This window comes from Maylandia zebra, linkage group LG14 (genome assembly GCF_041146795.1).
Source record: "Maylandia zebra isolate NMK-2024a linkage group LG14, Mzebra_GT3a, whole genome shotgun sequence".
Lineage (NCBI taxonomy): Eukaryota > Metazoa > Chordata > Actinopteri > Cichliformes > Cichlidae > Maylandia > Maylandia zebra.
The window spans coordinates 30,543,897-30,571,326 of record NC_135180.1 but is presented as its reverse complement, the minus strand read 5'-3'; the positions used below and the strand labels follow the sequence as shown (position 1 = coordinate 30,571,326).

General features: G+C 40.7%; 2 protein-coding genes across 2 annotated transcripts; both read right to left on the bottom strand.

The window, feature by feature from the left end:
* Window positions 1-12,604: 12,604 nt before the first annotated feature.
* LOC106675049 (olfactory receptor 52D1-like) lies at window positions 12,605-13,540 on the bottom strand. Its single transcript, XM_014408851.3, has one exon. It carries the CDS (start codon window positions 13,538-13,540, stop codon window positions 12,605-12,607), a length of 936 nt encoding a protein of 311 aa, XP_014264337.3.
* An 8,063-nt stretch (window positions 13,541-21,603) lies between these two features.
* On the bottom strand, window positions 21,604-22,539 carry LOC101476054 (olfactory receptor 51E2-like). The gene has a single exon (XM_024805062.2). It carries the CDS (start codon window positions 22,537-22,539, stop codon window positions 21,604-21,606), a length of 936 nt encoding a protein of 311 aa, XP_024660830.2.
* Window positions 22,540-27,430: the final 4,891 nt, after the last annotated feature.

Genomic DNA, 27,430 nt, shown 5'->3' with positions numbered 1-27,430 from the left:
AGATAGGCCTTTGGAGGGCCTGGGAGTTCCCAGAGAGAGGTGGAGTGTAAGACCCAACCTGACATATAGACATAGACAAACAGGCACACACAGACACAAACATGCATTCCCACCCTCATGCACACACATACAAATACTCAGCACTCACCCAACATAGGGATAGTCATACATGGACACTGTACACACAATCACACTCCCCAAACAAACTCTATACCCTGGGTCCAGGTACCCTCGCCGTTGGAGGGGGAAACGGCACCTAGACCCAGGAGATGGGTGACTTTATGGTCATCTCTGCTATAACCAGTGCAACATACAGAGAGACCAAACGACGAGGCCCCGGTTACATCAGTGCAAAAAAACCTAATAAATAGATAGAGGGAGAATGAGAGAAAAAAATAGGAGAAGAAAATAAATATATGCTTAAGTTACAATAAGATTTTACAATTTACAGATTGGAGTGATCTAAAGTGACCATTGTAGCAGCTTGTAAACCTGGAGTAAAAAAAATGTCCATACAGCAACATAAATTGTCCATAGAGCAGCATGTCTTATAGAGGCAGTGGTGAGTAAAGTGCAAAAGAGTCAATAAACAGTTTGTGTGGGTGTGTGTGGTGGTGGGAGAGGGAGGGCTGGTCGTGAATTCAGGAGTCTGAATATTCCACAGACATGTGCCGATAATCTTGGCAGCTGCTTTAACAATCCATTGTAGTTTGCTAAGATAACCAACATTGTACCTGCCAAACCACACAGAGATGCAGCTGGTCAGAACGCTCTGTAGACCAGAACGCTCTGAAGACCAGACACCAGCGAGGGAGGATAAGAAGGACAGACGCAACAACATTGTCATCCCCTATGTAGCCGGTGTATCAGAGAAACTCAGGAGAGTTTTCTCCAAGCATGACATCCCGGTGCATTTCAGACCCAGCAACATGCTCAGACAAAAACTGGTTCACCCGAAAGACAAAACGCCAAAACACAAACTTAACAATGTGGTGAATGCTGTACAGTGCAGCGAGGAATGCTCAGACCGCTACATTGGAGAGACCAAACAGCCACTTCACAAGCGCATGGCACAACACAGAAGAGCCACCTCCACAGGACAAGACTCAGCTGTCCATCTGCATCTTAAGGATAAAGGACACTCTTTCGAGGATGCCAATGTTCACATTTTGGACAGAGAGGACAGATGGTTTGAAAGAGGAGTGAAAGAAGCCATCTATGTCCACTGTGAGCGACCATCTTTGAACAGAGGCGGGGGTTTACGACACCAACTCTCTGCCATCTATAATCCAGTTTTGAGATCCCTTCCCAGACGCCTTAACGCCCACTCACATCCTGGGCCATCTGACCTCAGGAATTCGCATGATAAGGTGGGGCGAGGTTTCACAATGAACACACCCGAAACTCTGGCTGATTGGGACCCACACCCAGTTTCACACCTTGGCTCTGACGATTAGAGGATCATCAGGGGGTCCTTTTGTCCCTCTGTGGGGGGATACTCCCATTAAGTTTATATCTGGGACTCTCCACCATTTGGCCTTAGAATTGAAGAAGCTTCTCGGATGAGAGGTGAAACGTCTTCAAGCAACTTAAAGAAGTCCAGACGCTTTTCTTTGCAAGCTCCTTTGACTACGATGACCTGGATGACTGAGAACCTTCACAGACAACGCTCTGTATGGTGCCCTTGTAGAACGTGGTGAGGATGGGAGGAGGGTCGTTGGCCCGCTTCAGGCATCTCAGGAAGTGGAGGCGCTGCTGGGCCTTTTTGGAGGTGGTGTTGGTGTTCCAGGTGAGGTCGTCTGAGATGCGCGTCACTGCAACTCCCCCTGGCTTCTGCTCCGCGGCTGCTGAGTGAGCCCTCATCTGGGACTCTCCTCAGCTCTTACTGGGACAGTGGCGCGGCTGCCCCTCTGTTGGTCTTCCTTGGTCTCTTGTGTTCTGGGGGCCTCTGGATGTCTGGAGTTTTGATCTCCTCCATACCTGCTTCATACCCTGGAGGACGGGGCTGTGGCTCCCCACACTCCCTAGCAGATCGTTACATGGAGAAACCTTTGGAATGCAAGCATGCTGATCCACACAGGTATGCACACAGGTGTACACACGGGTATTCACAGACGCGGACTACTACGCCTTAACGCCCACTCACATCCTGGGCCATCTGACCTCAGGAATTCGCATGATAAGGTGGGGCCAGGTTTCACAATGAACACACCCGAAACTCTGGCTGATTGGGACCCACGCCCAGTTTCCCACCTTGGCTCAGGCGATTAGAGGATCATCAGGGGGTCCTTTTGTCCCTCTGTGGGGGGTCACTCCCACTAGGTTTATATCTGGGACTCTCCACCATTTGACCTTAGAACTGAAGAAGCTTCTCGGATGAGAGGTGAAACGTCTTCAAGCAACTTAAAGAAGTCCAGAGGCTTTTCTTTGCAAGCTCCTTTGACGACGCGGACTACAGCTTTCTTGGCTGCTGCCTCAAAGCACATTGTGCGCTGTCTATCTTGCGTGCTGCACAATATCGTTTATTATTTAGTATCTACTGATATCTACTGCTAGCTAGTTTATTGTGATGGTGCCGTTTTTTTTTTATTATGTTGCTCTTTGTTGTTTGCTTTCTCTTCTGTTTTTTTTCTCCATACAGGTGACCCAGGTGTTTTTTTGTTTTTTGTTTTTTTTCTTTCTTCCCCCCCTTCTCACCGTCTCTTCTCCCCTTTGGTTTTCTTTCTCTCCCTCTCTTTCTTTCATTCTTTCTCCCTGTCCTATCCCCCAGTCATGTCTGTCCCGTTTGTAGCAACTGAAAATAAAATAAATTCATAATTATAATAAAGGTCAATCAAATGGACCAATATGGCAAGGCCATGATGATCCACTTGGTAAAATAAATCCGCTTAGCATCTTTCTTGGCCTTAAGACAACAATTCTGATGGCTAAAGATCCAAACGGGACACAAAAAAATAAATAAATAAATAAATAAAAAAGAGATGTGAACTCCCAGGAACTTGATGTTGTTAACAGTCTCTATCATGGAACCCCGGATGCTGAGTGGTGTGTGGGTGGAGCGAGTCTTCCTGCAGTAAACGATCATATATTAAATATATAAAATCAGATATTAGATTTTATTCTTATTTATTCTTATTTATTCTTATTTTATTCTTAAAATAAAAATAAAAGAATAGTGGAGACAATAAAATTTTGCTTCATCATGGAAAATAACTGTGTAGCACGTTTTGATATCTTAGGTATGCATTCTCAAATATCACCACAAGGTGGAGACAAAGTATTCATGACACAGTATTCAGATGTTTTACATTAGACTTTTCTGTAGGTTGTCAGATTTTGAACAAATGTTAAAATATGTCTTTGACTTGCTTTGCAATTCAAATGAAAATGTTTCTGATTTTGTCTGTGAGCTTTTAAAGTTTCTTGCAATGCTTTAAAGAACAAATTTTAACTAAATAGAAGAGGTTTTTTTGAGTTTCCTGAATAATCTCAAAATCAGTAAATGCCTCAGTTTTTTTACTTTTTGACTATTTCTTTTACCCTTTTGAGTAAGATAAATCACATACTCATTATGTTTTTATCAACAAAGCTGGGATCCACTATTCTTTTTTTTCCCCCCTTTGGTATTTTTTCTATTATCTTGTAAAATACATATGATGTAGTGCTAAAATGTACAATTCACTGACTCAAAGATATAAGACATAAGATATATATTTGTCACATTTACATGTGAGAATTATATTGTCAGAAGTTTACATACAGCCATAATAAGCTTGAATATCATGGTAATTTTGGCCTTTTCATTTCATTCTGCTCATTTTATTCTGCATTGGTTAAGAGGTCAGAAGTTACAAACACTTTTGTTTGTTTTTAGAAATATAGCATATGACAGACTTTCATTAGGGAAACTTTATACAACTTTTTAAAACAGCCAAAATAATTAAAGATCAAATGGATGAAAATTCTTTAAAGTTTTACACAATGTATCAAGTATTTCTAATTATATTTATATTTGCATTATGAGGTTAGTTTCTAGGTATTCACTAGGATTATTGTTCTTCTGTTATAAGGAACAACTCTCTGCTCCTAACACAGTAAAAACAAGGGACTAACAAGAAAGCAAGGAATGTAATGGGTTTAGATGGCATCAAGTCCTGGCTTTGCAAATCCCACGCACATCAGCTGTGCAGGATAGCTCAGTACATTTTTAGTATATGCCTGAAGCTAAATAAAGTGCCACAGCTTTGGCACAGCTTTGTGTGGTATCAGTTCTGAAAACAACCTCAACAGCCACAGGTTGGTGGCTAATATCAGTGAAATCACACCTTATGAAGACCCTGGAGAGTCAGGTCCTTACGCATCTTCAGCCCCAGTTGGGCTCATTGTGAGACCCACTCCAGTTCACCTATTAGCCCAGCACTGAGGTACATGATGCACCCAGAATGGCTAACCAAAGGCTGGATAGTCCTGCTCCCCAAGGATCCTCAGAAGGGACTGGTCCCATTCAGCTACCGGGCAATAACCTGCCTCAGTACCGCATGGGAGCTCCTGTTACACATCATATCAGCTAAGATGAACAGACACATGGCTCAAAAAATTAGCAGGGCCCAGAACGGAATTGGCGAAACATCAGAGGAGAAAACACTAGCTCCTGGTAGATAAAGCAATCACGCAAGCCTGCAAAACCAGAATGACCAATTTGTGCCCCTGCATAGCCTTAAAAAAATGCCTATGACACTTCCTCACACATGGATCTTGGAATTCCTAGAACTGTAAAAAATCAACAGACTAGACACTCACTACAACTACTGAACTCTACACACTGTCACTTTAAACCTCACTGCACAGTTTTTCAGAAACTTTAAATACCAAACAATTGAATTAAATTCTCCTAATATTTAATACTTTAGTAGTTTTATTACTTTTATATTTTATTATTATTATTATTATTATTATTATTATTGTTGTTGTTGTTGTTGTTGTTGTTGTTATTTTCTTTCTTTAATATACCTGTACACTTCTATTGGTTCATGTAAACCTGAGGAACACGAGCCTAAGAATTTCACTACTGGTAAATGTTGCCACACTGTTTAAATGTATATGACAATAAAACTTGAACATGAAACATCTCCACAAAAGCAGAGTTGAAGACAGAAAAAGCAGATTAATAATGAAAATGAATAATAAACTAAAATTAAAATGCTGTTTAACATGGAGGCAAACTATTCTTTTAGAAGTTTAATCCATCTCTTAGCCACAGTTTCAAATGCTGAAAAACAAGTATTGTGTCACCAAACCCTTTGAGGTTCATTACTGGAGTTATGTACTGAGGATAATTCACTCAAGAGGGCTGAGTATGGCACATCTTTCCTATGAGTGCTTTGTAAACAAAGAGGTCATTAACCTAATGAGCAAACTTAAGATGGAACACAGTCATATATGACAACCAACATTATTTGTGAAAATAAAAATGTATCGTGACATATACACTCTATGCATATCTATACAAATACCAGTTCAAATGTCAAAATGTGGCTCAGAACCACCTCAAGAGGTGTACAGCAGCGGTCCCCAACCCCAGACCGGTTTATGTCAGACATGGACCAGCCTTTAAAGTATCGCGGATAAATACAACCACATAAAATGATCCGACCAAGACAAAAAGTGTGGCATTTTGTAAATATAATAATAAACGTGACTGTACTGTGTAATTGTGTAACTTTATTAGCAGCGTCCTCCTGAAAATGTGCCAAATTGAGAGTTACATCCTCCTCTCTGCTGCTTAATGCTCTCTGGTCGCTATGGTAACGTGTAAATATTTCTTTCAAAATAAAACACACAACTACAACAAGGGAAAAGAGCCAGGGAAACCGAGTTAGCGATAAAAACCCTGAAAACCATACATTTCACAGCGGAGCCTCAACTTATGTGGCCCGGTACCAAACGACCGCTGCTGTACAGAACCTGTGATGTCCAGACGGTGTTCCTCTGGTGTTCTGCTGTGAAAACTTTTGGGTTTAGGGATTAATATAGTTGCCATGGTTTCCTTTCTTATCTTATTTGTTGTGTGTGATCAGGACAATTCTGGAGAAGATGGGCCTGCAGGGAAAAGTCACCCCCTTGCAGGCCAGAAGACATGAGATAACTTTAAAGAATACAAAGTATGTATGTGTGTTATCAAGAAGATAATTCTTAAGAATACAAGTTAATAAATGTGCAATTACTAAGAGTTGTTGTGGTGTTTTTATTTTCCTGCTGTCATTTTTGATTTCATCTGCCTTTAGGATTGCAAGTATCCAGGCTCAGGAGAGGGGGTCAGTGGGAAGCCCACTGCTGCTACTTGGCCCTTGTTTGCCCTCATGGATGAGGTGATAGGACAGATGCCTTCCACTAAGCCTCTTGTCCTAATGTCCGCTCTCCCTGAGGACACTCCAGGGCCAAGCACAGCAGTGGGTGACCAAAACAGCAGTGATGATGAAGCGAGTCAGCCACCTGCGACAGGGAGAAAGAGGAAAAGAGACAGGGATGATGAGCTGCTAGACCTCATCAGAGAGGACATGAGGCAGCAAAGAGAGGCTGAGGAGAGGAGAGCAGGGAGAGGATGGACAGACAGTTTTCACTTCTAGAAAGATTAGTTCCCAAATGAGTTATGTATTGAGAAATTTATTTATTTGAATATATTTGTTACATTGTTATATGTGTTGCATTAGTTTAAAGGTTTTATGTTATTAATAAATTGATTCAAACAAACAGTAATTGTCACTGAACTCAATTTGATTTACAGGCATTTTTAACATGTATGAACATAACGCTAACCTTGAACAATATTACTTGGATATTTATTTGATAGCAATAAAGTAAATAACAATAACAATTAAACAAGAATATTTCAAATACACAGTATGTAAAGATGGAAAAACAATATTTTCAGTTGTTCACACAGGATTAACCTGAGTGACCTGTTCCTGGACCGTTTCTTGAACAACTGTAATAGATTACAGGAAGTCTCTGGCAGTGTTGCTGAATCTGCCCGAGCAAGATCAGACATGGATGGGGTGCTGCAACTGAGATATGCGGTTTGTCTTTTCTGGTTGGCGAGTGGAGAATCACACAGGGTGGTCTGCAAAGAGAGCTTTAGGATGCTTCCTCCCACTGTCCACTGCATCGTCCATCCACAGGGTTTGCAGGGCTGGCTCAATCAACGGCTGCCACACCACTAAGACCAGAAATATGCAAGCAGGAGATGGTGGATGCTATATTATTAGTATAGTACTTGTAACTCTGTAGCAGACAACAGTTTGATGTAAAAAAACAAACAAAAGATTAGATTCTATACGTTTCAAAGATATTTAGTTTATATATTTTATATGATACAGTACATGTAAGAATGACCGATGTTGAGGCAAAAAATTATCGTCTGCCAAAAACTGATTTCCGGTTTTTGCCCTAAACTGATTGCTCATATTTAACCTGCCTGCTATGAATAACTTGTTGGTCTATAATACGTGAAACATATGTCAAATGTATCCCTCATTAATGATATCAAGTCACTTTGAGCCACCAGCAACATTCCTGTAACAAGGTAGAAGCTGCAATCAGTTTTTGGCAGTGACTTTTATATATCCTTTATTTATCCAGTTCACAAACAATCTTGTTGACATTAGAAATTTATTATAACAAAAAAAAAAATATATATATATATTTTTTAAGAGTAATCTGGTCAAGATGACAGCAGACAGTGCAACAAATATATCAATTGCGCCTACATTATAGCCAGAGTTATAAAGATACTTGAACAACAGGTAATTATTGTATATATAAAACTCCTTTGTAAACCATGTTCACCGAAGTCTATTTACCAACATACATAAAGATATTACACATATTACACACAGAAACTTTGGAAATCAGTTTTGGCAGGCGAACACTTTTTTGGCACAACGCTGGCAATAATAGACTAAAGCTGTGTTCCAAAACGTCAGCTGCATCCTTCGGCGGACCCGGCCTTCGCGGTCTACGTGGGCCGGGTCCTTCAAAAACCGAGAGGGCCGGAAGTGCGAGGCTGTGAAATGGGACGGTCTAGCCTTCAGATTAGCGTCACCGCTGTGTCGGTGGAGTTTAATAAACTTGGCCGTCTGCTCCTTGCTATCTAAAATATAACAGGAGACTGGCATAAATTCTCGACCGTCTCACACTTCTGTTTAATCAGTTTTCTGTTTAACGTTTATTCAGCCGTGTGAAAATCCCGGAGGAACCCACCCGATGGATTAATAAAGTTTTATTTAATATAATAATCTAATAACTTTGATCTCAGCCAAACCGATTTACTCCGGAACAAATAAAACACCGAAAAAGGAAAACAATTACATTTTTAAGTTATCCGAGTGACTTATAGATCATGTTTAACCTGAGTAGCGAAAAAGCGGGGGTCTGAAAACGATGAAGCCGGGAGTCCGCTGCTCTCGCCGGCTGGAGTGACCATTGTACCCCCCGGCTTGCTATCGAGCGGGTGGGTAACAGACGTCTCCGAAAACGTCGGCACACTTTTGCAAATATGCGATGTCTTGATAAACCAAGCAGATATTTGAAGTTTACACAGCTACTTTCTCGCCTGAAAATATGTTAAAAGTTTATTTTGTGACCCAGAAAGATTAATAAGAGTAATTTTAAAACTTAGTAGCGGCCGCCATTGTTGGCAGCTGAAATTTGGCTGGCCCGCGCCATGAATTCTGGGATATGGTGGGCCACGAAGGACACACCCGACCCATCCTTCAAATTCGGGGAAATGAAGGACGCATTTGTCGGGCGCATTTGAAGGAGTCGACGAATTGGGACAGCCTTCGTCGCCTGGCTGTGACGTAATCGGCCTTCAAATGCGGCCTCCGGAGGATGCAGCCGACGTTTTGGGACACAGCTTATGTGCACGTTAGCATATGCTACTTCCGGTGCGGAAACTCCTGTGGGGAGCTTTGTTTCCGGTGTCCTACTCACGCCTTGTTTACGGTCCAAAACAAGTTAAGCAAATGAATGAATCAAGCGGCGATTTACATTTCTATAGATGTCTTGGGCATTTACCCAATATATCTGTAAATGATGTTCATCGACTTGTCGATATTTTTTCCCCAAAAAAGTGGAAAGCTGTTGTCAAATGTTGTTAGATTCCCATTCATTTCCTATGGTGGTCTGGCTTTTAACCGGGAACACCACAGATGTAACAAAGTTGATTAAAACACTCAAAATTCAATAAAAGAGGTGCTCATCACTTTTATATGTTCAAGTGCATAATATGGAGGATGTAGTAAGGCCTCAAGGCAATCGGATGTAAAACACAATATTTATGAATTTTTAAATTTGTAAATCGGTCAGATTTGACCCGACCATGACAGGAAGGCTAGTTACCTCATAACAGAACTTCCTCATCCACACATTATTTATTTGTTGCTTTAGTGAATATTACAGAATAGTAAAAATGGAAATTAAAGAATTTTCTATGAAATGTTTCTTTATAATAGAAAGTGACTATGTAGATACTCTTTGTCTTAGTCTTAGTCTAGCCATGATATCAAGGTGTGCATTATCAGGTTTTACCACAATGTGGAGACAAAGTATATGTGACTGAGGTCATAAATAACAGGAACATTTTCAGATCTGCTTAAGCATATTTTGTCATAATTTTGAACAAGTCTGGGTTTTTTTTGTAGTTAAGTCTGTGAGTTTTCTTAAGGTAATGAGAATGTAATACACAATGTTTCTGTAGTACAAATTGTATTTAATTATTATTTATTGATAGATTTAATATCAAGCAGCCTAAAAGTATTAAACTCATGGAAAACATAATTATTCTTAAACAAAATCACATTTATTTGCCAAGTGTGTTCAAACATTTAAGAAGCTAGAGTTGAGTAACAAGTGTAATTCTACAAAAATTGAGGATAGCAGTTGATAAAATAAGCAATAGTGAAATGGAATATTGAACTGTAATTTGTGTGTGTGTGTGTGTGTGTGTGTGTGTGTGTGTATGTGTGTGTGTGTTTAATCAGACCATACTAGATGTAATGTCCTGTGAGACATTTAATGTGCCTTCAAAGACACTAGAGGGCTGCAGATTACACAAAATGAAAGAGAGATGTACACTGCTGAATGAAATGAAGTCCATACAGTTTCAGTTTTAATGTCGATATGAATTCAGATTGTATTGCTGGCGCCCTCTGGTGTAGTCAGACTATATTCTATATTGTCCAGCAATATGAAGAAGTAATTTTAATCTGCGATGTATACAACAGTTACAGACATCACTCTTAATTTTATGTGTATTTATGTTTAATGTTTTAAGCACTGAACCACACATTTCTTAGACTTCACATTATGTACAGATCAGGTTTAGACAATCACAATAAATTTACACTGATTTCAATTTCCTTTGGAATGACTTCATAAATGCCTTAAAATACAATGCAGAATTCAAGTTAGTTAATATCGAAACGACACACACAGCTGACCTATAGAACACCAAAAACTAAGTTTGCTTTTTATTCTAGACTTTAAGTACTATAATATTGGAATAAGAGCATAAAGATTAGACTTTTTAATTAAAGTCTACTCTTTATGAGTCTTAAATACATTTCCCTATTCTCCTATTTTATACAAGTAGTATCATTACCCTGCAGTTATGTATAAGATAAATGGTGATATTTTGGTGCTAAACATGAAAATGCTCAATGAGTAAATTTGATCTTTTTAATACTGTAAAAGGGAATAGTTCTTATGTATTGTATTGTATTGTATTGTATTGTATTGTATCTTTATTTGTTTCAGACATATAAAACAAAAAACAATATATACACACTACATATATTTTCATTTACAGATACGAATATATATGTAGATATACACACACACACGTATGTGTTCAGATAAACAAAAAATATATAATGAAATAAAACAAAATCGTCTGACATAATGTAACAATGTTTGGTCTGAAAAGGAGTAGGAAGAAGTATGAACATACTTATTAATTCCTACCCCTGCTCAACATCTTATTGATCCCACATAATTCACCTAATTCCCATCATCACATACTCCACACGATACACGAGGAGAACCTATATAAACTTGGCTACCGTGATTGATATAATTTGGATATAATTTGATATTTTTATACATACAATGGGTGATCATCTTTATCGGTATCATATTCTTCCAAAATCAGTTTTCGAAGTATTTTCATGAACTTACTAATTCCTGAGCATTGCTGTAGATCTATAGTAAAACTATTCCACAGTTTTACCCCATAAATAGTGACACAAAAGGTTTTAACCTTTGACCGTGCTTTAAGAATCCTTAGATTCAATTTCCCCCTCAATTCATAGTCTCCTTCTCTGTCATAGAACATCCTCTGTATATTTCCTGGTAACATATTGTATCTGGCCTTGTACATAATTTTTGCAGTTTTATATTTTATAAGATCCATAAACTTCAGTATTTTTAATTTCAAAAACATGATGTTAGTATGGTCTCTAAATCCTGCTTCATTAATCATCCTGATTGCTTTTTTTTTTATTTTACATATTGGTTGAAGTGCAGTTTTATATGTGTTTCCCCAAATTTCCACACAGTATTCCAAATATGGCAATATAAGTGAACAATAAAGTACCCGGAGTGATTTGGAAGGCAAAAAATATTTAACTTTACTTAGTACGGAGATGCTTCTTGACAGTTTGGCTTGTATATGCTTTATGTGAGGTTTCCAGCAGATTTTGTTATCTATTATCACACCCAGAAATTTTGTATCCGAAACTTGCTCTATTTCAACATTGTTTACTAATAATTTTGCTCCTGCATCTTTTTTACAATTTCCGAATAACATAAATGTAGTTTTTTCCAAATTTAATGAGCGCTTTATAGAACATGCCTCATTCACCCATTCATACAAGCACTTTTTGCATCATGCCGAAGGATATCTGGCAAGTAGACTACAATAATAATAATAATAATAATAATAATAATAATAATAATAATAATAATAATAATAATAATAATAATAATAATAATTTAATTACACATATTACAATAGTAAATACTCGTTTGATGATAATCAGTGCATAAAAGCAGTATCTTATCTGCAGGGCAACACCTGTTTAAGTTACATTATTTGACAACATAATTCTAAAACCAAATCAGAAATGATCATTATCAATGATTATAATTATTCCAACTGCTGTAGTACCTACTAAACAGTGTTTGTTTATTTATTTAGAAAATTGTCATACAACATAAGAAAGCAAAAACATTGTAATTAACTTCAAGTATGCGTTTATTTTTTTATACAATGGTATAATGACAAACATTAATGATAAAGTAACAATGCACACTAAAAAAATATTACCTTCAGTCTTTAATCAGATGTTAATTGCTTGTGTTGTTGTTTTCAAAAATTGTTTGATTTCAGAAATTTTAATGTGCACTGCTTTTGGGTTAGGGTTAGAAAAGGACGTGACCGAGTAAACAATAACATACAATATAATTTCACATAACAGGAGGACAATGAAGGTGAAAAATGTCCAATGTTTCAGCATGTTACATCAGATTCTTTTGAAAGAGTGCATTAAGATGAAAACATCCTATTCTTTAAAAAGTTCAACACCTTTTCTCGAATTTCCTTTGTTTTCAAACCATAGATGATTGGATTCAGTGTTGGGGGAAAAATTAAAGTTGACAAACCCATAAATCTTCTGAAATGGGGTGAAACATTATTTAGTCTATATGATATGATGGTGAAAAGACCAAGACACTCCAACAAGAGAAAAACAATCAGATGTGTAGCACATGTCTGCAGAGCTTTGGCTTTTGTATCTGATCGTTTAGATCTAAAGCAAGTTATGAGGATCCAGAGATATGTGTAGAAAACAATTCCATTAGCCACTAATTGTGAAAGAGCAACTATCAAAAGGCCATAGATATTGTTAATAGTTGTGTCAGCACAGACCAAAGTCAACAGAGATGGATTATCACAGTAAACGTGAGTCATTTCAGATCGACAACGAGGCAAGCGCAAAAGTAAGAAAAAAAGCACAGCAATTAAAACTAAACAACTCATCCATACAATGGTGATTATTCTCATGATATGGGCATTAGTCATCACAGTACTGTACTGCAGTGGGTAACATATGGCAATGTATCTATCATATGCCATTGCACTCAGATTGAACACAGTGCCTGCTGCATAGATATGGATAAAGAAAGCTTGAGCAACGCAAGCTGAGTATTGCATTATCCCACTGTTCTTCAGTATTTCTTTGATGAGCTGTGGAAAGAGAGCTGATGAACCTATAAGGTCATACATAGGAAGGTTCAGCAGAATTAGGTACATTGGCTGATGCAGAGATTTATTCAGCACAATGGTGAGGATTAGAGTAAGGTTGCAAAAAAGTATGATCATGTAACTCAGAGTTGCAAAAAGAAATGCAGGCAAAACACTCTCAGAGGAGAGATTAAAGACATTAATCTGTAAAAAAGAGGATGTGTTGTATCGGTTGTTCATTTCTTAGCTTTTGCTACTTATAAAACTCAGAAATCAATCATCACTTCATTGTTTATTAGGGAGAAAATATTTATGCATTTCAATTTAGCAATCACACCAATGAACATAACAACAAAAAAATCATAAAAAGAGGAAAAAACATTGAATGTTATGATTACATTTTATTCATAAACTGTAATCATGATAACTTCATGCTGGACAACTGAGTCCATGTACACTGCGGTTAAGCATTACACAGTGTATATATTATGCATTTATGATAACATGTTATAATATTTTTGCCTGTAGTCTGGAATTCAAATACTCAAAGGCAATAGAGCAAAAAAGCATTAATTCACTTCAATGCACAATAAAGATTATATCTAAACCACATACACACAAAGCAGTCATCTTTATTGACTTATGTTAGTGCTGCCTGTGACTACCCGGTAAAACATTCAAGGCTTTATAGGTGTGATTTTGAACAGCAGGCAGATCTCTGGAGTATTGGGTGTTATCTTAAAGCTCATCTTTAGATTGTTAGTTGTGACTTAAGCACTGCTTCACAGGGTTTGTGAAGAATCAAAAATGTATTATCATCTCACTAAGGACATGCACAAACGTGCACGTGGAAATCAGACATAATCGCTCTAATTGATCATTGCAAAAAACAGTATGAACAGTGAAATGTTGGAATATTTTTAATATAGAGCTAATGAAGTGGATAGGACTTGATAACAATTTGTATAGACACTATAGGGTCAGCAATGGCAACTTCAGTAATATTCCCAGTTGCCCATTTAATTGCAGTACTTGTAAACCTGTCAAAAACAAAATAAATAATTATCTCCAAAAGTTGATTGACGCTACGTCCAGATGAACAGAATCAACTTTTGGAGATTTACTTACCTGGATGATTGAGCATGCATCAAAATAAATCCCCAATGTTGAATTATTGAAGGTATTTCAGCACCAAAAGATGAGCTTTTACCTTTTCTTTTCTTTTCCAGGGGACCACTGACCACACAGAAACTTGTGGATGAATGGTGATAAACCTGGTAATTATTTATGAGTATTATGTTGTCATCCTATTATTCAGAAAAATATCCAATTAGGTCAAATAGCCTGATATATATAGCCCAGTATCACACAAAAGACAGGGGGTCATTTGATCCTGTTTTTTGTTTTGTTTTGTCCAGTGTGCATTAGTAAATATCTGTCTAAAATATTCTATTGAAAATGATTATGATGGGGAAATTAAATAATAATAATAATAATAATAATAATAAGCAAGAATTATATTGTCAGGGCTTGTATCGTGTGTGGATGCGAGGAAAAGAGGACCCAAACGCTGGACTCAGATAGGTGAAAGCTAGAGTTTATTATGATGAGCAGATAAACAGGACATGAAACGGAGGACTGACTGAACTGAAATAGCTGACTAACCTGGCTGGACTGGAAACAGGTATGGCGTAGACAACATCAATGACATGACAAGGACCGAAGGGAACATATACACATGGAAGCTCCTGTCAGGCATCATAGTGGCTAAGATGAACAGGCACATGGGTCAATACGTGAGCGGGGCACAGAAAGGGATGGGCAAGAATACCAGAGGCGCAAAACACCAGCTACTGGCAGACCAAGCAGTCAGCCGAGACTGCAGGACCAGACTGACCAACCTGTGCACTGCCTGGATTGATTACAAGAAGGCCTATGACTCAATGCCCCACACCTGGATCCTGGAATGCCTAGAACTATATAAGATCAACAGGACCCTGAGAGCCTTCATCAGGAACTCAATGGGGATGTGGCGGACAACACTGGAGGCCAACCTCAAGCCCATAGCACAAGTCACCATCAAGTACGGGATCTACCAAGGAGATGCTCTGTCCCCACCAGGGTTTTACTAGTTTTTCAATTTTCATTAGTTTTTATTTTTATTTATTTTTTACTTCAGATTTTCAATTTTATATCAGTTTTAATTAGTATTTACCAATTGTTTGCCAATTTAGTTTAGTTTTTATTTTTTGAAAATCTGAGTTTCAGTTTAGTTTTGATTAGTTTCAGTTATAGTTTTAGTTGTGTTTGCAATAATTAAGTGTAACAAAATCCCAGTTTCATCATATCAGTCATTCTCTTCTGCTTATCCTTGGGTATGTTGCTATTCCAGCTACCATACCCTGCACCCTGGACAGGTCGCCTGTCTGTCGCAGGGCTAACACGCAGAGACAGACAACTCACATTCCCACCTATGGGTTCTTTAAATAAATAAATAAATAAGGGCAGATGAACAACCATTGATACCAGGCAACTATAAAATGTATATCTTGGCCCCAATGAGACTATTAACTCTTGCAGCACCGGGTGTTCATAATTTTGGTTCAAGTGAATTGATAAACTTTTTGAAGGCAATTGACTCACACAGTTATGTAGATATCCCAGTCCTGTTGTCTCGGGATGCATCACGCTGCCTTGCCTGGGGTTAGCGTCTGTTTCTGGGGATGAGGGTTGAGTGTGCTCCCTTACCTTCTCAAGGTAAGCTAGGTTAGCCTTCTTGTGTGAGCTTTTCAAGTGCACTTTGTGGGATTTTTTTCCCTTTAGAAATGTCCCTCATAATTTGTCTCTTTCCACTACAAGACACTTGCTTTATCCAAAACACAGTCATATTCAAAGTAATCCCAAATTGGACTCTGGTGCTTTCTCCTCACTTTTCCTGACATGATTCTGCGCGTGGACAGAGCAGCAACACAGACGACTCGACTAACGTACTTGCCACCTGCTGGCATAATTAGACAGCAAGAAAAAAATCTGAAAACTAAACTTCATTTTAACCCTTGACTATTGTATGACATACACACATCTACGAAAACTAAACACATTTTTGCTATAAATTCAGTTAATTTTAGTTAGTTTTGTGAACATTCATTACAGTTTTAGTTAGTTTTCCTTTTTTTGTTTTTATTTTTATTTCCATTAACGAAAATGTTTTTTCACTTCTAGTTTTTGTTATTTCGTTAGTTTTCGTTAACGGTAATAACCTTGGTCCCCACTACTGTTCTGCATAGGCCTTAACCCCCTCAGTGAGATAATTGACAAGACTGGCTATGGATACAGACTACGGAATGGAGCAGTTGTCAGCCACCTCCTGTACATGGATGACATCAAGCTGTATGCCAAGAGTGAATGAGAGATCAATTCATTGATCCACACCACCAGGATATACAGCAATGATATCGGAATGTCGTTCGAGCTGGAGAAGTGTAGTCGGATGGTAACAAAGAGAGGGAAGGTAGTCAGAATGGAGGGGATCAAACTACCAGAAGGCAACATTGCAGACATAGAGGACAGTTACAAGTACCTGGGGATCCCGCAGACGAATGGGAACCATGAAGAGGCCGCTAGGGTCAGGCAAGTCCTGAGGAGTCAGCTGAACGGTAAGAACAAGATCCGGGCCATCAACACGTACGCCCTGGCCGTGATCAGGTACCCTGCTGGGGTAATAGGCTGGCAAAAGGAGGAGATAGAAGCCACTGACATAAAGACAAGAAAGCTCCTTACCATGCATGGAGGGTTTCACCCCAAGTCCAGCACCCTGAGGCTGTATGCTAAGCGGAAGGAAGGGGGCCGGGGACTGGTGAGTGTCAGCACCACAGTCCAGGATGAGACAAGGAACATCCAAGAATACATCACGAAGATGGCCCCAACTGACAGCGTGCTCAGTGAATACCTCAGGCAGCAGAAACCCAAGAAAGTGGAGGAAGGCGAGGAACCATCATGGAAGGACAGGCCCTGCACGGTATGTACCACCGCTAGATAGAGGAGGTGGCTGATATCCAGAAATCCTACCAGTGGCTGGACAAAGCTGGACTGAAAGACAGCACAGAGGCACTAATCATGGCAGCACAAGAACAAGCTCTGAGTACAAGATCCATAGAGGCTGGGGTCTATCACACCAGGCAAGACCCCAGGTGCAGGCTGTGTAAAGATGCCCCAGAGACAATCCAGCACATAACAGCAGGGTTCAAGATGCTAGCAGGCAGAGCATACATGGAACGCCATAACCAAGTGGCCGGCATAGTGTACAGAAACATCTGTGCTGAATATGGCCTGGAAGTGCTGAGGTCAAAATGGGAGACGGCCCCAAGGATGGTGGAGAATGACCGAGCTAAGATCCTGTGGGACTTCCAGATGCAGCCGGACAAAATGGTGGTGGCTAACCAACCGGACATAGTGGTGGTAGACAAACATGAGAAGATGGCCGTAGTGATCGATGTAGTGGTTCCGAATGACAGAAACATCAGGAAGAAGGAACACGAGAAGCTGGAGAAATACCAAGGGCTCAGAGAAGAGCTCGAGAGGATGTGGAGGGTGAAGGTGACGGTGGTCCCAGTGGTAATTGGAGCACTAGGTGCAGTGACTCCCAAGCTAGGCGAGTGGCTCCAGCAGATCCCAGGAACAACATCGGAAACATCTGTCCAGAAGAGCGCAGTCCTGGGAACAGCTAAGATACTGCGTAGGACCATCAAGCTCCCAGGCCTCTGGTAGATAACCCGAGCTTGAAGGATAGACCGCCCGCAGGGGTGAGTGGGGATTTATATATATTTTTATATAATGACTAATTGCAGAGAGGTGTATCAGATGCCACCTCTCTGGGGACATCTCAGGCCCTCCAAGGTATGGAGGCCTATCTACCCCCACCACTTCCCTTTCAAGCTGCAGACGCCCTCAGACATCGGTGCGTTGGTGGGTCTTTGTGTCAGGGGATGGGCGTCCAGGTATACACCGGCTCACTCCTTGGTGACTGCTTATCGGGGCCTGGAGCCTGGGGCTCGCTCGGGCCACTTCGGGGGTGGGGTGCCCTCGGCCTCTCAGCCTGGGGCTCGGTCACTGTGGCGCAGCTGGCTGCCGACGGAGCTCCCGCACAAGTCACTGCAACCCCCCATGGCTTATGCTCCACGGCTGCTGAGTGACCCCTTATCTGGGACTCCCCTAAGCTCTTTCTGGGATAGTGGCGCGGCTGCCCCTCTGTTGGTCTTCCTTGGTCTCTTGTGTTCTGGGGGCCTCTGGATGTCTGGAGTTTTGATCTCCTCCATACCTGCTTCATACCCTGGAGGACGGGGCTGTGGCCCCCCCACACCCTCTAGCAGATCATTACATGAAGGAACCTTTTAAAAAAAACAAGCGCGTCCATGCTCACAGGTGTACACACGGGTGATCACACCCACAAACTACACCCTTTTTGGCTCCTACCTCAAAGCACACTGTGCGCTGTTGATCTTATGTGCTGCACAATAATGTTTAATATTTAGTATTTACTGTCATATTCCCATATATCATTGTGATGTTGTTTATTCTATTACTCTTGTTCTCTTCTGCTTGTTTTCTTTTTTCTTTCTCAGCAGGTGATCCAGGTGATTGATATATGCATTTTTTTTCTCTGCCCATTCTGTTGGTTTTTGTTTTTTGCCCTTCTCCCCCGTCCCTCTTCTCAGCTGTTTCTCTTTCCCTCCTTCTTTTTCCCCTTCTTTCCCCCAGTCAAGTCTGTCCCGTATTCAACAAGTGAAAATAAAATACACAATAAAAGGTGAATCAAATGGACCATTATGTCAAGGCTGGGATGGTCAATTTGGTAAAGTAAATCCGTTGGGCATCTTTGTTTGCCTTTAGACAACAATTCTGATGGCAAAAGAGCCAAACGGGACAGGCCAAAAAAAAAAAAAAAGAAAAAAAGAAAAAAGAAGGATACATTTTCAGTGCCTGACAAAATTGTATTTGCTCCATTTTGCAACGTGAAGAATCAGCCAACATGAGTGAGCCAACTGATGAAAGAAAGAGAATCTAATTTTCTAAATTTCTTTTTTTCAGGACTTAAAAAATTAAAAAGTACCTCCTGAAAAAAAAAATTAAAAAAAAAAAGCAGTGAAGTTGGCGCTCGAGAAATGGAAAGAGGGGGCTGAACATCCTTTTACCATCTGGACAGACCATAAAAAGTTTACCTATTTAAGAACGGCTAAGAAAATTAATGTCTGTCAAGCCAGTCTATAGTCTTTGTTTTTGCTCACTTCAAATGATCAGTCTTTTGCCATCCAGATTCTAGGAAGTTCAAGCTAGATACCTATGGAAATTGTTTCTGATAGAGGTCCACAGTGTACTTCTCAGTTCTGGAAAGCCTTCGACTCAGCACTTGGAGAAAAGGTCAGCCTCAGCTCCGGTTATCATCCACAAACCAATGGCCAAACCGAGCATCTCAAATAGAAACTGCAATCAGCTCTCTGCTGTGTCACCACGCAAAACCACCAATATGGTCTACACATCTTCCCTGGGCATACACACAAAACACACTAACCCCATCTGCAACTGGTCTCTCACGCTTTGAAGACACCTCTGTTTCCGTAAGCCAAGACCCTCACCTTCTCCCTCCACATCATCTGCAACAATGTTGATACATCTGGACCAAGAAGGCGCTATTCAGATCAAGCAATCTTCAGTTCTGCTGTGCAGACAGCCTAAGGACACCTGCTCCCAGGAACCAGCCTGTGCAAAGGGTATGGCTTGCTGCTAAAGACAATCCACTGAAATGCCTTTCCCAAAGGCTCGCTCCATGTTACTTTGGACCATACGAGATTGAAGCTATCTGCGGCAGTTACAGTAAGCTGCAGTACATTCCAGTCCTCTGTGCCCACGACTTGTCAAACAACTTTGTTTACATAAACTTGTAAATCTTATCGCTGTTTCTGTTTGGTGTTTCTGTTTGGTGTTTGCGCTTGAGTTCACTCCCACATACTGGGCTCCAGGCCCCTTTGACAATATTGCTGGTACAGAAAAGGCAGTGTGTTTGTGTTGCCTTGAGTAACACAAAGTGTATAAACAGAAATCTATATTTTGGGTGAAACACAAATTAACAAACTCAGTAATGACCTAAATACCAAACTCTGTTAACAGGCTTTGTAGTCAAATGTGTGATATTTTCTGTTGGGGCCATGACACTGTGCATCAGTGCATCTGTGATCAGTCTTTACAAAATGCTTGATCTGATTTCTTATTACAGTTTTGTATTTAACTACCCATGACTGCTTCAGTTGTTCTGTATTCCTGTTTAATAAAGAAATTACCAAAGTTTACAGACGTGCTCTGGAAACAAGAACTAAACTATAACTCTGCATTTATAGGAAGTACTTTCAGTAGGTATGCTGTGGTTAACTTAAAATGAAGTAATGTTTTCAGGCTTCTCAATGACTCAACTTTAGAATCAAATCAACCTCAGTGGCATTTTGATAAGCTTACTTTTGTTGCACTCTCAATGAAAATCATAGGGGCTAAAAAAAACAACAAATTTCCCAGGTGTGGGAGTAATAAAGGTTTATCTTATTTCATCGCATCTTATCTTAAAACAAACTTAAATTCTTTTTCCTTATTTCTTGTCTATTTATCATGTTATCATATGGAGTCAACGATGAAATTTCAGGAGTTTTTTTATTTTGACACAAGCACAATGATAAAATCGAAAACATGAAAACATAAATACACAAATAAACATGTTACTAATACGAATTCCATAAGAATTAGTAAAAAAAAAAAAAAACAAACATATATGATTCACATGTTACTAAATGCATTTACTTATTTGCAATATACATTGAATATAAATTCCAATATCATTGAAATCAATATTAGATTAATTTCATAACAGTCACTAGGCAGGAGGTTAAAATAATTATAATGAACATGAGCAGAAGTTCACAATTCTATATTATTCTAAAGTAACTGCATCTGCTAATCTTGTAATTTTTTAAATTATTATTTTATCATTATTTTTGCATAAAGATTATTCTTTAGCTTCATTGGTGGTCTTTGATTTACAAAAAAAGAAAACAAAAACTACAACACAGAGGAGATCAAGAAAAGATTTCTCCGAAGAAACTTAGTATTCAAAGGACTAACTTATGTCAGTTAGATTGTAATTAAATAATTTGATAAAAAGCAATCAAGATTTAATCAGTTTATCAACTGAAACAGAAGTTAACCTACTCTGTAGAATAAAAAAGACATATGTAAACAGCACATTCAATCGGAAAAAGTGGCTACATTGTTAAAACATTTCGTTTTAGAAACATTACTATGCATTGCTTTAGTTCTTTAGTTTTCAGTCCGTATATAATAGGATCAAAGAAAGGGGGAAAAATTAGAACAGACACACCAAATGCTCTTCTCAGAACAGGGGATGAGCTGTCGATGCGGTGAGAAATCAATGCAAAGACAGTGTTGATTTGTAAGCTTAAGAAAACAATTAAATGTGTAGCACATGTCTGAATGGCTTTTTGCCGGGCATCTGTATGATTAGTAATGACACATGTACGCAAGATCTGTGCATATGTGTACAAAATTAGTGCCAACGGGCCTCCCATAAGCAGGAATATAGTTGCTAATCCATAGTAGTTGTTCACACTGGTGTCGTCACAGATTAATTTTACTAATGACTGATTGTTACAGTAAAAATCTACAATGTTTGTTCTGCATGTTTTGAAACGTACAAGCAGAATAAACAATGTAAACATCATTGACAAATTTATGAACCATGTTATAACAATCATTTTCATTAAATTATGTGAATTCATAATGGTTGTATACCTCAGTGGAAAACATATAGCAATATATCTGTCATATGCCATGGCACTCAAGATGAGCAAATTTCCTGTACCATAAACATGAATCAGAAAAGCCTGAAAAATACATGCATGGTGGGAAATAAGTCTGTTCTCTGCCACAATGCTAAAAATGAGATGAGGAAAAAAAGCCGTTGCACCCACTATGTCACTAATGGGCAAGTTGAACAACAGGATAAACATGGGCTTGTGTAGTTTTTTATTCATAGCGATGACTGTTAACACCAACAAATTGGAAAACATAATAATTAAATAGGTAAGTGTTCCAAATACAAATGCTGGATAGATATCTGTGCTAGATAAGCCCAGTGATTGCAGTGTTAGAAGGCTACTTGTAGATGAATTAGTATACATAATTATACAATCTTTAAACTGTTTCCTTTCCTATGGAAAACAATATGTTCCTCCTGCTTGTCAAAATCTGTATCAAATTTCTCCAATTAAAAGAAATTATCATAAATTAACAAGCAATTTCAATTTGATTATGAAACACAAAGTTAGTTGTACCTGTGTTGTTGTTTTTTCCTGAAGCCTTGCATCACCCTAACTTCACCCTTAGAGTGCTGTAATTACCAATGATGATGATGTTGTTCTTTATATATGCCAAAGATGCCCCATGAGGCTAGCTGTTGGAGCATTTTGCATGAAGTAAGTCCTTACATAGAAGTAGATATGTAAAATTTTACTTTTATTCAGAAAAAGTCTTTGAAGTATACCTCATTAATAATTTTGGCATGCTTTACCCTCCTTTGATTTTAAAACTAAAGGAGGGGTTGCCAAATATGTAAAGTAGAGAATTGTTTCAAATGCGAACACTTATATATGCACGTTCAAGCTTCAATGAGCTTAGATTGACTTTCATGACCAGCATCTTATGCTGCATATCTTGGCAACCTGGAATTTGAAGTCCCAAGATTTTAGCTCTGCTGTTCTCAGCCACCTTTTGCTGGTGCATGTTGAGAGTACTTCTAAGTCAAATTAGGCACAGATGTCTCTTTTCCTGTCCCAGTCTTGCCCAAGGTATCTCATCTAACACCATGAAACTATGAGCTGGCTCTACCTGCCTCTATTTCTCCAATAATTAGGGCCTTTTCTGCCATAAGATCACAAAGAATTTCCGTGTTGTCTTCTAAGCCAGTCCCTAGACATGGAGAGGATTTATTGACATCAGCAACTTCCTTGACTCGCTGGTGATGCCTCCTGTGAAGGGCCATAGTCTTCTGCATTGTTTCCTATCCCTTCTCATCTCTGTAATTTCTATTGCCTGGGCCCCTGACTTTTCTTCACTTTCGTTTATGACAGGGGTGTCCAACTCCAAGCCTCAAGGGCAAGTGTCCTGCAGGTTTTAGATGTGTCCTTGATCCAACACAGCTGATTTAAATGGCTAAATTACCTCCTCAACATGTCTTGAAGTTCTACAGAGGCCTGGTAATGAACTAATCATATGATTCAGGTGTGTTGACCCAGTGTGATATCTAAAACAGGCAGAAGCTGAAACAGGAAGCTCCAACCCGGAGGGCGGTGCACTGTTGGACGAACCAATCGGAGTCTGCACTGCGGGACTGTTTTGATCACGCGGACTGGGAAATGTTTCACGTGGCTGCTAGGGTCATTGATGAGTACACAGACTCAGTCTTTATCAGGAAATGCGTGGAAGATGTTGTCCCATCCAGAACAGTTAAATCCTTCCCAAATCAAAAACCCTGGATTAACGGAGATGTTCGCGCGGCACGGCGCACCGCCTTTGCCTCCGCGAACACATCGGACTACAAACACGCACATTACCAACTCCGGAAGACAATCAAAGCAGCCAAACATGAGTACAGGGACAGGGTGGAGCAACAGTTTGACAACCCTCAGAGTATGTGGCAGGGACTAAACACGATCGCAGACTTTAGAGGGGAACCCAGCACACCGCAGACCACGGCCTCTCTGTGTGAGGATCTAAACGTATTCTACGCTAGATACGACACAGCGAACACCATGAGACCGGACAGTGTGCGCACCGCGGATGACGTCAGTGCGCACACTGTGTCTGAGGAGGATGTGCGGAAGTGCTTCAGGAAGGTGAATGCACGCAAAGCTACTGGTCCGGACGGGATTCCCGGCCGCGTCCTCAAGTCATGCGCGGCTCAGCTGGCTGGAGTGTTCACACACATCTTCAACCTTTCCCTCTCTCTGTCTGTAGTCCCAGCCTGCTTCAAAATGGCCACCATCGTCCCTGTACCCAAATCCTCCACCATCTCCTCATTGAACGACTGGCGACCTGTAGCCCTGACCCCCATCGTGAGCAAATGCTTCGAGAAGCTGGTCAGGGACTTCATCCGCTCTGCACTACCCAACTCACTGGACCCTCTACAGTTCGCATACCGCCACAACAGGTCCACTGATGATGCCATAGCCCTGACACTACATACTGCCCTGTCACACCTGGAGAAGAGAGACACGTATGTGAGAATGCTGTTTGTAGATTACAGCTCAGCATTCAATACCATCGTTCCCTCGAAGCTGGACAGGAAACTGCAGGATCTAGGACTGAGCAGCTCCCTCTGCAGCTGGATCCTTAGCTTCCTGTCTGACAGACGCCAAGTGGTCAGACATGTTCAGAGCATGCGCAGTCGACATCAACGAGTTTACGGAAGTAGCAGTATGCTTCGTCAATATGCTAGTGTTGCCCCCCTGGTGTGACAGGTGCCTGGGAGGGGTGCGATCCTAGATCCTGCAGCTGTGTATTGACATAAAGAGGCACAGATCATGAACTTGTTTACGTTTCAACTGCAGGATTTATTCTCTCATCAACAGGGGAACAAATCATTAATCGCCTCTCATAAGACCCAGCAATTCTTTGTAACGTGTGGCATAACAGCTGTCAGCGCATTGTCAAAAGTACAGGAATAACCTTGCCGAGTATACATTAACCATCATAAATATAGATAACATTGGCTCGCAGTGACCAGGTTGCCTCAGCCTTTGTTCCGGTTACACATACATATCACTGCATCAAGAAATACAATGTACTGTAACTCACAGCCCGTAAATAGCAAATAACCATTCGTATACAGCACATGAGCAGCTATGCAAGCATTAATTACAGCCTTTGCATCCTGTCTTACTTCAACAAGACATATAGAGAACACACAACTGAGAACGTGCCTTAGCATCGCTACGGTACCTGAGGCTCACTTCCCCCGCTAGCCAGTCCATTAGCCTAGCACGATCACGTTCACATCACGATCTCATTCAAAACACAATACTTAAACAGTACTTAACTTATAACGGTATACTTTCATTCACGAGTTCACAACAGTCTTATTGCTTCTACTGTGTTACCTATTAGTCATTTTGAGGACTAGTAACCCACCTGTGTATTGAAATAAAGAGGCACAGATCATGAACTTGTTTACGTTTCAACTGCAGGATTTATTCTGCAGATTTGCCTCCCAGGGGGGTTTACGCTCCTCCTGGCCGCTATGCGCCACCTAGTGGTATTTTTTAAGTAATGCCATGGAAGATGTAAAGTGTAATTAGAAAATACTGATTTAACACTGAACGATATAACAAAGACCAAAATATAACTGGGGTGTTCCCTTTATTTCCTTGTATGAAGACATAAACTGAACTAACATCCCCATAAGTCTTTTTATCTCTTAATTTTTTAACTATTAGTGTAATCCAGATTTACCAGCCACACATTTCAACTTAAACACATATGTTAACCTTTTACACTAGCGGAGGAGATTATCCCCACTGCGAGAGTCACCACATTCCCAAACCAGAAACCGTGGATGGACAGATCGATCCGCACTGCAGTAAACGCCAGGACCGCCTCCTACAACGCGGGTCTCGCCACTGGCGATATGAGCGCCTACAAAGCGGCCTCATACGGCGTGCGGCTGGCGGTGAGAGATGCCAAACGCTGGTACCGGGAACGTGTGGAGTCCCACTTCCACCAGGGCGACACACGGAGTATGTGGCACGGACTACGCACCATTACGGACTACAAAGCCAGGGACACTGCGCTGATCAACGCTGACTCTGCATTCACCAACGATCTGAATCAGTTCTATGCCCGTTTCGAGGTTAGCCAGGCGGCTAATGCTATCTACCGCCTGACTACCAAGGACAGTGACGTCATCAGCGAGAGACCGGTGACCAGCATCGCGGAGCATGACGTCCGAGCGGCACTGAGGAGAGTGAACACAAGGAAAGCGGCGGGGCCAGACGGCATCACCGGCCGTCTGCTGCACTGCTGTGCTGACCAGCTAGCAGGTGTGTTCACTTACATCTTCAACGAGTCCCTGGCGAAGTCTGTGGTCCCCACATGCTTCAAAAGATCCACCATCATCCCTGTGCCCAAGAACAGCAAACCCTCATCCCTGAACGATTACCGGCCAGTTGCACTGACCTCGGTAGTAATGAAGGTGTTTGAGAGGCTGCTGAAGAACATCATCTCCTCCGCCATCCCAGACACCACAGATCCGCTGCAGTTCGCCTACAGATCCAACAGATCCACAGAGGATGCCATCGCCCACGTCCTACACACCACTCTCAGCCATGTGGACAAGAAACAGGGTAACTATGTGCGAATGCTGTTTGTTGATTACAGTTCAGCGTTTAACACAATAGTGCCCTGCAGACTGTTCACAAAGCTGAGGGATCTGGGACTTAACAGCCGTCTGTGTGCATGGGTGTTGGACTTCCTCACTGGCAGAACTCAGGTGGTGAGGGTGGGCAGGTGCTTCTCCAACAGCATCACCATCAACACAGGAGCACCTCAGGGATGTGTCCTCTCGCCACTGCTCTACTCCCTCTACACTTCAGACTGTGTGGCCACCCATGGCTCCAACACCATTGTGAAGTTTGCTGACGACACAGTGGTGTTGGGTGCCATCTCCAACAACGATGAGACGGCCTACATGGATGAAGTGAAGAATCTGGCATTGTGGTGCCAGGACAACCACCTCCAGCTGAACGTCAGCAAGACCAAGGAGCTGGTGGTGGACTTCAGAAGGGGTCAGCACAGAGACTACAAGCCCATTATCATCAATGGAGCTCCAGTGGAGATGGTGCAGTCCTTCAAGTATCTTGGTGTCCACATCTCCTCAGACCTGACATGGGCTGCCCACATTCAGGTCCAGACCAAAAAGGCTAGGCAGCGCCTGTATCACCTACGACAACTGAGGAAGTTCAGGGTCTCTCCAAAGATCCTCGGGATTTTCTATACAGGCGCTGTGGAGAGCATCCT